Raw genomic sequence first — 12,631 nt, 5'->3', positions numbered from 1 at the left:
CCATTTGACATTCAAGAGTAAAAACATGTTTATATTTAAAATGGCAAGCCTGATTTTTCTCTGAAATGAAAATGGGGGAAAATTAGATCAGTTGGATAAGATGTGTACCTCCATACAGTTCTGTGTATTTTTGTGAAACAGATGCGAAGGATATTTTTGACCCGATCTAGTGACAAAATATGAAACTCTCAATTCTCCTGTCAGTGCAAGGCTTGACTTTCCAGAATGGACAGCTGTCCATTACAAGCCTCATGTAAACTGCTTGCATATATCAACTGTTGAACCATTAACAGACTGATTAAAAAGAATGATTTAAAAAAAAAAATCACTATTGATTGGTGTAAAAAAGGTGAAAATTCCTTAATCTGTGCGTATATACTGCCCTGAGGTAAAACTCACTAAAGCTCATTTTTACGCATCAAGTCCTCCCAAGCTACCCAGAACTAAAAAGTTGCTGGCATAACCTTCACTAATGCACCTGATGGACTGAATTTAAACATATGGGAGTAAAACTCAGGTCAAATAGAACAGATCTTCCTTCATTTGCTTGCTTACTTACACGTACACCATAGACACAGGACACTCATCTCTAAATCAAAGTTGTAGTCTTTACAATTCTAGAGCATGAGAAAAGGATTGGAATTCACTCATTCACAAATACACACGAAAAAATCCGCATTCTCCCTATGTCATTTTAATTTTAGGATAACACCTATATCCTTTGCAACAGACAACCCAACAGTTGGGCAGAACGGACAGCAGTAATGCTCATTTTGCAAAATCTGATAGTCTCACTAAGAAACATACAAATCACCTCTAATCTGTCCACAGATGTGATTTTTTTTTTCCTCAGTTAATGTAAATAGACTGACAAGCCTGCAGATTGACAACTTGTATTTTCTTATTGACAAGCAAAAAAAAATGGACCATAAATATGTTTCATCAAGACTTCCCCGTCAAGAAAAGCTACTAATTAGAGCAAATAGATATGTTGCTTCACACAATGTAAGTATGAACCTCAGTTAAATAAACACGCAAATAACATTTACTTCAAGTAGGTCAACCAGCTAAGTATTTATTTTTAGTCATTATTAACTTTTGACAAAAAAACCCTGCAAATCTTTGTTTCCCACTTAGACCGGACAATTTCTAGTGTTCACTATGAAAGTCCTGCTTCATCATCAGTATAGCTACCATCTTTCTATAAATAAGAAAGCCTGGTGATTATCACTTACTCTTCGCATGAGTCATATTTAAAGAGCGCCCTGAGGTGCTTCTCACGTAGACTCTTTGAATCATGAATCAGAAAGAAAGGAAGCAGTCTCTGAAATAGCACCATGCTGAAATTCTCCTTGCTTACAACATACCTATTTATAGCTTCAACCTGTAGGGCAGTTTGATAAAATGGAAGCTGATGGTCAATGTAGAAGTTTATCTTCTTCAGCTATTCTTGTTAAATTAAAATGAACTGATAATGGGAAAGGTCTGTCCATACCCCTACCACACACACAAATTCAGTAATTGCTACTTAACTTACTTAAACAAAACTTCACTACCATGCATGATATATTATAATGCATTATTATTTTCTGAAAGAAGTGATGGTACTAAGACTTTCTACTTTATTTTTTCCTTCGCTCTTTTTCTCCTGAAAGACACTGAAGTCACACTTCAGTCTCGCTCTATGCCTGCAAAGGCAATGGTGCTTTCCAAGATACTCATTACTACATTAACATGACTAGTCTTCTCCAGTCCTCTTAGCCCCACCTGGAATAGGCACTACAAGAGGTGCAGGACTTGCTGAAAAGCAGAAGCTAATTTTATGAAGAACCAAATCTGGAAATGGCTCAATGATGCTGCAACAGGCACAGTAATGAAACAACTCTATTCCTGCACAGGGCTCCATGAAGCCACCATGAACTTGACAGTCCTTTTGCTACATCCAAGTAAAAAGCCATCTGACAACAATCTGTTTAAGTTTTCCTGCTCCAAATATTGTCTTTTTCCAAAAGGTTCATTGGCCACAGAACAACTTCACAGGAGAGATCAAATGTGCTTATTTAAAAATTATAAAATATCCAGCAACTGATTGCTAATTAGGGTATATAACCCAGCAGGCCCTCGATAGCAGCAGACCAGGTTTGGCAGAAACCAGATAACCTTGAGAAACCTGGATGGAGCTTGCACCATCAGATAAGCATTCCTGCACAGCTCATCCTCAGATCCTCACGTGCCATGAATTTTCACCTACTAGTTTATATCTCTTTAATGGAGATTTAACTTCCAGATCTGGCATGTTGATTTATTTTCCAGCCAGGGTTACTGCAAGGCTTTTACTCACCTCAACAGGACCACAGAAATTTCCTTCCTTATATACAGGGAAAACAAAATGCTTTCAGACCTTGTAGAGCTAGAGACAAGTAGCAATTATCTGACAAGAGGTTGGCATATTTTTTACCACTCTTACATAAAACATGGAGCAGTTCTTCTTGTAACCACCTCAGCTTTCTAAATTCATTTATTAACTTCCCTGCTAACTGCTTAGCAGTTTTGCACAACTCACTTAAAAGCAAGGCCAATTTTTTTTCAAGTTATAAAAGCATTCAGAAATAAGCAAAAGCCTAGAAGATTCTTTACTTTTTTGATTGTATGTACAATTAACAAAAGTACAGTTAGAAGAGTGATGTGGCTAGGATGGTATTTTACAGATTTATAGTTAGAAGGATTATCACAATGGACGACAATCAAAAACAAAATTCTCACCCATATCCTAGGCTTGCAGTAGAAAACATGAGGGATCTCCAAAAAGAGATCCCTCGCCCGTGGCAGTCAGCCCTTAAATGAGGTCTAGGAGATGTGCAACCAGGCTCCACTCCTTCCAGTCACACAGGTGAATTGCCTTCACCTGTGCTCCCATGGCTGACTCAGTCCTTGCCTCAGGTGATCAATCAGTGGTTCAGGTCATGACTCAACAGTTCCCATACAATTATATACAAGATATTATATATCTTTCTTTCATTCACAAATCTTTCTCCCTTCACTGGAAAGGCTCAATGAGGCTCCACTTGGATCTAACTCCTATGACATTCCCCACAAAAGAAAAAAAATAAACAAAAAACAACAACACTATCCACATCCTTCATTCTAAGTAGAACAAGACTCCAGATTAACATAATTAATTTTGTTGGCACATCAATTCTCATTAGTCTCGAATAACTTTACCTGGCCTCTCTAGCCCCACACAATTTTTGTGGTTTGTTTTGTAATTTTTTTTGCACATCACTTTTAACATTTGTTTTTTTTTTCATTGCTTAACAGAGTTCATCTCTGCTCTTCCCTGGATTTCTTGTCTAGAGGTAATTATTCTGGATTTTTTTTTTTTTTTTTCCAGATTTGCAGCCATTTCCTTTAGTCTTCTTCAGGCAGGTGATGGACTTCGCTCCTTTAAAGTGGCTGCTTCCCAGGAGGGAACCTGCCTATGATCTTTGTCAAAGTTATAACTCCCACTAACAAACTGGGATTGAAATAATTTACAGAATACTGCTAGTTTCTCAAATCATGAATAGACAAGCTTATTGCAAATGTCTGAACATCCACTGTCTCAACAATAAAAGAAAAACAACAACTACAAAAAAAAAAGAACAAACAACAAACCAACAAAATAAAACCAACATAAGCGGCAAAATAAATCAACCACACTTAAAAAAAAGGATGTTTTTCTCGTAGTTTCTTATAATATCAAACCCAGATACTCTGACTGTAATTACTTCTTACACTGATATTTTCAAATATGATGAACTTGTTGACTTTATTTGCAATATATAATTTTGAATATTAGGTAATCATTGTTATGACTTACATGTAATAAAACAGAGTTGATAAGAATGAGACAATATTATAGGGCATCTACTTGTTTCAGAAACTAATATTAAATGTTTCTTAGATCATCGAAGTCCTAAGTGTATTAGCATGTTACCTGATCTACTGTACGCATACACACTCCGATAAGCACAAAACATGACATCTAACTCTCCAGCTTTAAATAATTGTGACGGTACACATACAAATACCTTGCAAGTATTGAAAGCAGTAACATTGTATTTGTCTCTGCACCAAATTCTGAGTTTAATAGGAACTGAATTGAAAGTGATGCTTTCCTCAGCATATTGGCCACCTGCAACATCCTACTAGGGAGATGAAAAAATTGCCAATTCAGTGCTAGACATAATTTCTACATTGTTATAATTTCCATTCATGTTGTAAATGCCATTAATGAGACCTTAAAGAATACCTTACTGTAAACTGTGGAAGGTTTACAGATACTACTCTTAATATCCAGTCAATATAAGAACAGTTCATCTATACATACATATATTCATAGCTTCACTACATATACAAAAATGTAACAATGCTAGTTCTGCACACATTGAAGTGGAAGAAAAGGGGGAGGAAAAAAAAAAAAAAAAAAAAAGAGAAATTCCCTTTCATTACACCAAGCATTTCCTGTCATAGTATGTTTTATGTTCTAAGCTTTTCATCAACATATTCAACTTGATCATGGTTTTATATTATTAGACACCACTGTAAACAAATAAACAATTTACAGACAGACAGGATGTCACTAATATTGTGTGTCAATATGTAGTATAATAGCTGCTCCATTATATTTTGCTACCATAAGAATTTGATACAAACTGACAAACACATCTAGATTTACTTTTTATACAACTAGTCAGAACTGTATGTAATTGTAATTACAATATTACCCATCTCTTCCCCTTTATATGAAAAAGCATGTTGTGAACAATTTGCTATTCAGACTGGCACTTTTAAAATTGCATACATTATTAAAGAATAGCTTATGTATCTTTTTATTTGTTTTCAGAATTACAATGTTCATGAGATAATCACAGAGAACACATTATATATTATCATTAAACACATCTTTGCCACAAAAAGTTAAGAGCATTGGTAGAAAATCCTATGTCAAGTTATCTGAAAATATAACCTATAACCATAATTTCATAAAACCAATGTGCACTTAATGTAATATTATGTCAGCAAGTTCCTTCTTTTTGCCGTTACCTCTATAATCATATATATTTGCAGTCAACAAGTGCATCAAATACTTTTGTGTTTGTACGCTTGCAATGCACTGGAAAAAAAGGAGTTTGCTAGTATGGTAACTAATTGGACCCATCACTGGACCCAAGAATGGGGAACTAGAAGATCTTAATTTCAGTAAATAATTGACCCCCTATTTCTACCTACTGCTGAACATAACATTAATCAGTATTTACCTCCTAATGTTTACAGAACACTGATCGTATATTTCAAAATCATAATTCTTACCAACTATATATTGACTTTTATTTTGGCATCTACTATATAAATCAGGATTCTGTTGAACTCTTAAACTGAAGAAGAAATTATATCAACTTTAAGTACATGCACAGTATCGTGCACTACAGAATGATCAAATACTATTTTTTGATGGATGAATGAATCAATAGAAAAATAGATTTAATAAATCATTAACATTTAAAAATCTAGATAAAAATGGGAAATCATGCACTTCACGCAAAGTTTTTCTTTTTTTGTTATTTTTTGATGAAATTTCCGAGAACTTAAGACATGCAGAGATGAGAAGCAACTCACTCTGAGCAAAGAACAATGTTAAGACTGAACAGAAGTTTTCATTGAGCCTGTTGATATGCAAGACTAAAAAAAATTGCCATTCTTGGACTTCCCTTCAACATTAGACAGCGTTGTGCAAACCTCAGACAAATCCCTGTATTATGATTTCTAAGCTGTTAGGAAGTCTCTCAGAGGGCTAAATAAAAATCTGAAAAATTGTTTCCCCAAATTTATTACAAGAGATGTTTTTATTCCAGGCAATAGACTATGAAAGGGAAATGAATACCAGTTTATCCTTTCCTTAATATATTAATTCAGAGGACAAGTAAACTATGGATAGCATAGATATATAAATAATAATTAAAATAAAATTAGACATATATTTAATTTTCCAATGTTTAAACTATGTATGTTTCAATATTTAGAATGTGTTTATCAGCTTATGAAATAAATGAAAATTGAGTATTTATTTGCAATTTAATGTGTTTTTTTTTTTTTCCCCATCCCAACATTTGTTAGAACATTGCCGACATAATCAAAAGAACTCTAATTTTTCAGAGCTGAGTCTATTCCAGTGATCTTGATTAATTATGAATTAACCCATTTCTTTGAAGTATCCTTCATTAAATCTTTGGTGGGAAACACACTTTATTAAGCATGAGCTTTGGTTATTTGTGTGCATACACACTATACTATTGGTCAATAATGCAGAATGATTTAAAGTTTGCCATGCTCCAGAGATGTATTGCTCATTAAAATGATTCTAGTGTTTCAACAAATAACACTGATAGCTACTTTTGCAAATACTATTATCTTCAATCTTCAAATGATCTCTTTAACCAGATAATTTTTGCTCAGACTTCAAGTCTTGCAAAAACCTACACAAGAATGATCATAATCATTTGAATATTGCATACATTGAATTTTAAGTTATCAGCAAGTACAATTACATACATAGGAGTTATCAGAATAAGATTTAAGATTTGAATACTTAGCTGAATAAAAATATTCTCAGGGTAGAAACAAATGACAAAATATAAGTAAAAGTTAATGAGACCAGTAATAAACTTTACTGTGAAGCAGGTCTCATTGGTTACTGATGATTTTTGATTCAAGTGTCACTACTGAACTTACTGCAAATGATCATTATAATAGAAAAAAGCACACACACAAAAAAATAGAAATGCAATGGAGAGAAAATCAAATTACCCATGGCATTCTCTTCCTATATTCCATGGCAGAATTATCCCATAGATTAATAAATGGCACTTCATGCAACAACAACAACAAAAAAATGCTGTATCATTTTATGTAAACATCTTTCTTCATGCAAAATGCCTACAAATCTGTGACGATAACTTTTTTTCTAATAGCATAGTTTTACATTAGCTCAGTTACAGAAACTATTAAATGAAAATCCATGAATTTGCAAGGAGAAGATATTCTAAAATTTTTGAAAGATTTCCAGCATAAATATTCCAAAGCCCAACAAAGCTAATTGATTTTCTAAAAACTAAACTACACAGACTTATTCCTTGCTGTGGTGCCTTGTTCTTTTGATGATAGAAGAGAAAAGACCAGTTTTTGGAGGAGGACCCATCAACATAGGGGCTTGGTTCTTGTGGGTAATTTTTATCTGAGGGAAGAAAGAAGAAAATCATAGTTATCCCTTGAGCTAGTTAAATGCCTATGTACAAATATCTGAAATGCTTGAATCATCTTTACATACAATTTCCAAACCTTCATTTAATCAAGGAAAGAAAAATACCTCTGTTTTTTTGAATGATGCTACATATTCAGTAAGCCAATGTATGTATAATCATTGTTACCACAAATACTTTCAATTATACATGCAATCAATGTTACAAATAGTATACAAAAAAAATGCAGGCTGATATCTGATCTTACTTGTTGACTGTGGGACTTACTGCATGCTGCTGAATATTTTACATGTAAAGAAGATGAATGAGAATTTAGAAGTTGGAAAGGACACACATGCTGAAAGATCAAACTGTTGCCTATCACTAAGATAGAGGCTGTATCATTGTATGCTTTGTTTACATTTCTAATCAAGCCGTATCTGTTTTCTAACACAGGACACTATTTAATTTCAAAATAAGCATTATGAATGAAGGTAAAAAATTAGCACACAAAAAGGGTAAAAAAGGATGAACTAGGATTCTAATTTGTTCATTAATTATTAGTAGAATAGACTCAAATATTGAAAAGCCTATTTAAAACACTTCGCAAGACTGCTCTAAAGTCACCCATTTTTGATTTTTTTGATATAAAACTACGAATCACCTTATATGAGACAACCTTAAAGTAGATTATGTCTGCAATTTTCTCTAATTCAAGTCTAAATTAGAGAAGACATTTTATGAATGTATGCTATGCTCAAAGCTAATTGAAAGCAATTATCAAAGTGGCATTTTGTCTGTGACTTTAAGATACATTGTAAGATAATAAATGATTCTCATTATGTAATAAAAAGGTCACATCTTGCCTTTGGGCTAGTGATGCTAAGAGTTTTTCAAAAGCAATCCGAGACATTTTCTTTAGTGAACTACGACTAATACAAGAACCATCACTTATTAAATATCAGTTGTCATCTGCATAGTACCTACATCAGAGATGGGTATTTCTTTCAAAAAGAAACACCACCTCATTAAAAACTGGAAAAATATATCTCTTAAAGTGCGTACCTGACATTTTCAAGTTAAAATGAATATCCTTCACTTGTCATTCACTAATAGTAATGAAACAAAAAATGTATGTCACGTGGACAGGCTCATTAAAGTATAGATCAGGACATTTCTTGGGGTGGAAATTTACTTCACGATATAAAGAAACCGAAAAATCCCAACAGCATAAGAGAGTTTATTTAACTCAGAGACTTTAGGTTATTCTCCAAATGTTCATTTTCATGCTACCTTTGTACACTAGTCTTGAACCTCATATGTGACCTCTTCTTGTCAAGATTCTTCATTAGTATCAAATTTAGTATACATTTTTTTTTTTTCCATGGATGTCACGTTAAACCAGCTGATGATCCGGTCCTGAAAAATTGCCTCAAGTATTTCTGTAACTTTCATATGCTTCCATAAGACATATTTTGTGTTTCAGGAATAATGGTGACATCTGATCCTGAGGACCAACATCTGAAATAATCTGCAGATGCGGTGAGTGAATTCTTTGAGAATCACGAGGGTTCAAGCACATTACAGGATTTGGACATGATGAGGCAACAGAAATGTCTTCAGAATTTCGTTCAGAAGTAAATCATAGTAATTCCATCTTAAAATAAATAAAAGAGCAGAGCGCAAAAGAAGGCTTCAGTATGAAGAGGTGAGGTAATCCTGAGACCTCATACAGATTGCATGTTGGATTGGGGCTGTTCAATGCTGCTGAGAGTGAATGCAATTACATATTGAGAAAATATTTATCATTTGTAATGCTCTTTTTTGGCTTGAGCCATCTGTTTCAGAGAACATGACCTCTTCAGTATGTTGTATCCTATCAGCTGAGATCAGCCAAGTTGCATGAACAAGATTAACCACTCATGCATATGAGGATGGAGTCCTATATACATTTTTCTAAGATGTATTTTCAACTCTTGTAAATTGGCCACAATCCAATGACATAATATACTCTACATTCTGAAAATAATAATGACAAAAAAAATGTTAACAAAGTATATTTTTTACTTATGCACAGTAGTGTAATTAACAATGCATTGGTTAACAATGATAACCATTGATAACTTATATCCTGAAAAAAAAAAAAGAAAAAAAAAATATATATATTTACATATATACTTTACCTTTGGGTCACAAAATATCAGTCTTTTTGTAATAGACACTGTAAAACTGCACAACATTGCCCAAAAGATACTTTGTCTTTCTCAAGACTTTCAGGAAATGTGTTTCTGTCCCAGACTCTTGTTGCTGCTTCTATTTGCATACTGGCAACAGTAGCAGAGGGTGTTGTGAGTGTGGGTGACAAGTGAATTTCAAGATGGGTCTCAGAAAACGAAATAGCTTAGCAAGTAAAGTGGGGCTGAACACAGAGAGTGCTCTAAGCAAAACTGAAATGGAGACAAAAGCAACCACACAAAACCCCTTAACATTAAAAAAAAAAAAAAAAAAAAAAAAAAAAGGAAAAAAAACTTAAATTAAAAGCAACCAAGATTTGATTTACTTAATATTCAACAAACTCACTACTTATAACTGCATATAAATTCTGTGTTCATCTAATGTCTAGAGACTAACTTTCATCATATGGATTTTTTCTCTCCTGCAAGTAACATTATGTCTTTCGTATGAGAACCACAATTTTTAAAGCTTTAAAATGCTTTGAATAAGATGCAATAGTTTACTGTTTTTCATTCTTCTATGATGAATCTGTGATTTCCTTGCACAACGTACACACAAAAATAGAGAAAAAGAGAGTGATCAGAAATAAACACACAAAAAGTTCAAACCATAACCTAACATTTTTAGCAGCTGATGATATTCAGATAAACATACTCATGCCAAATAGTCAGGAATACTTGAAAATCATTTTAGAGATTGTTTATGCAAGTTCACTGAAAGCATGGAGGGTATTTAAACATAAATAGAGAAGTGAGTGAAGTGCTATTGGAGGAAAAATGCAATAGAATACTTCCCTTTGTCAAATTTGGAAGAAATTTAAAAGTACAAAAAAATAGTAAATAACACAATTTCATTTAGGAAGAAATTAAATAGATACATGAATTGCTAATATATCTTGATCTCTCTTTTTTTTTTTTTTTAATTGAAATCCTCATATACAATATTATAGACATACATACAACATATATTTACAACTCAGTCTGTTGAAATCACTGGCAAAAGTCTCATTCACTAACCAAAGCCAAGATTATAGCCTTTGAATTCATGATCAAAGAAACTTAAAGAACTGCTCTACCTAGTAAATATGCTTAGCATAAAAATATTGCTCTTGTAATTTTGAAGTCACCTTTCTACCACTAGAAAGTGTGTCTAACAATGTATTCGTGGGAAGGGACAAAAGATTTATTAAAAAGTAAAATTCTTGAGAAAGAATTAGGTATTGCACTCGACTTGTAGTTTTTTGGTAAAGGAGCAGGAAGAATGTTTATAAATGCATAATTATATTTATAAAAGCATAAAACAGAAATTTGTTTTGGGACAGATCAGAGTTCCAAAATATGCCTCGAAGCCACATTAACACAACATATCCACTCAATAAAAAGCTGCAAACATCAATATTTTTAGTGTAAAAGCTATCTCTTTAAGGTCAATCAGTTTTGCATATATGCATATATTTTGACAGTATGTGCTAGCTCTCTCTATGTTTCTGACTTCACAGAATGCCTAAATACTTACTATTAGCACAGAAATACAATTACAAGCTGCAATGCTAATTAAAAATATAAAACTGAGAATGGAGACAATCAGCTGTGCTTTTAATAGTTCAATTAATAGTGAAAAATTAACTCTGTATTTTAGGATAAAGAGATGGTAAAAACCCTAAAAATATCTTAAAACAAATAAGTAAACAAAAACCTTAGGAAATTCTTCAAGAAAAACACAAAAGCCTGGGCTTGGGAGAAGAAAAAAAGATTGGATTTGCTAGTTTACAGTCATTTTTTTTCCATGTTATGAGCAAGATTTTTGCTGTTGGCAGGTTTGAATGTATAAAGGATTTTCCAGTTTGGATGCCCCTTTGCTGTCCCCTTTACAGGAAATAGATGGACGCAACACTTCTGTATCACAGGAGTGGCAAACACTTTTATCTTCTTGTAGATGATCAAGAGCTGTACTGGGTGACTGAATGTTGGCAATGGTATAAAAATTAACCTCAGACTTGCATTATGTGACATTTTGGTCAAATCTCTCAGGTCTAGATCAGTTGTTTTAAATATAGCATTATGCAACATATCTTTTAAATAAATTTCTTAACAATATTATTGTGCAGAGTGCAATCAAATCTAATCAGTTTGGCATTAATTAAGCTCTAATAATATACTCTAGTCTCTCTCCTAAGTAGTATGATCCGTTTCCCCTTCACACAGGTAGATTGGAAAACATTACGGTGTCATCATAATTTTTAAACATACTGAGAAAATGACAGAGCTGCAAAATTAAAATAAATGATTAATGGCATTTTTTTTCATGTTTTGTATTAATAGGTATCACTGAGGTTTTAAATTAATAGAGCTGTCAAGCTTCGGGTTGTTACAGATCCAGTGCAGAACGAAAATGGAAATTATGTATTCCACAGACACCTAAAGATGACACTTCAGAATATTTCAAATTTTAATTAGTAGGTGCAATTGTTTTTTTCTCCCTCCTCCCTAAAACCACTGCAAATTAATTGGTAATTAGTCACAACTAATTCTTTTCTTAACAATCTGAGCTGGAAAGAAAGGTGCATTACATGTAGAGTATTTGTCTGGGGTGCAGAAAGCACACATGCAGCAAATTGCTTTGTCAATTACAAAAACTACTGTTGTGAAATTAAGAAAAAAATGCATAGGTAAACAAAGCTAATTAATGTGCAGTGTACCTGTGAACACAAAAAATAATGCCCAGATGCATGGTAAAGTGTTAGAGGCACTCTGGTCTTGAAACACAAACTTACACACATTGTTGCTGGGGGAAAGTGCAGCATTTCAGTATAAGACCTAGCCCTTTTTTTCTAGCTTTCACTCTAGAATTTCATTTGGGGGTTAACTGTGTTGGAACTGTCTATCACTGTATTAACACAAGCCACCACACCTATAACTCAGTTTATCTTTGCTCAAAAGAAAAGATAAAATTTTTATTTCCCACTATATATATATATATATAAATATTATTGCATTCAATGATGTGGGTAGAGGTTACTGTGAAAACAGCTGCAACTTCTTTATCGCATCAGTGAATGACCTGGGTCAGAATGGACCTCAACAGATCTACACAAAAAGAAATCTCAGTTTTTCTTTCAA

The 12,631-nt window shown here is 33.2% G+C and overlaps 1 protein-coding gene across 2 annotated transcripts in view; it reads right to left on the bottom strand.

Moving 5' to 3' along the window:
* Nucleotides 1–99: 99 nt before the first annotated feature.
* The window catches only part of DGKB (diacylglycerol kinase beta), a 339,578-nt gene continuing 327,046 nt past the window's right edge, over nucleotides 100–12,631 (bottom strand). For both annotated transcript variants that reach the window (XM_090142730.1, XM_090142731.1), the window contains one exon: nucleotides 100–7,273. In XM_090142730.1, the coding sequence (XP_089998856.1) occupies nucleotides 7,166–7,273 (108 nt within the window). In that variant the 3' untranslated portion in view covers nucleotides 100–7,165. The remainder of the gene's footprint in view (nucleotides 7,274–12,631) is intronic.

This window comes from Phasianus colchicus, chromosome 6 (genome assembly GCF_987193195.1).
Source record: "Phasianus colchicus chromosome 6, bPhaCol1.hap1.1, whole genome shotgun sequence".
NCBI classification, from domain to species: domain Eukaryota; kingdom Metazoa; phylum Chordata; class Aves; order Galliformes; family Phasianidae; genus Phasianus; species Phasianus colchicus.
Note: the sequence above shows the minus strand (reverse complement) of the source record. Positions and strands in the feature narration are given on the sequence as shown.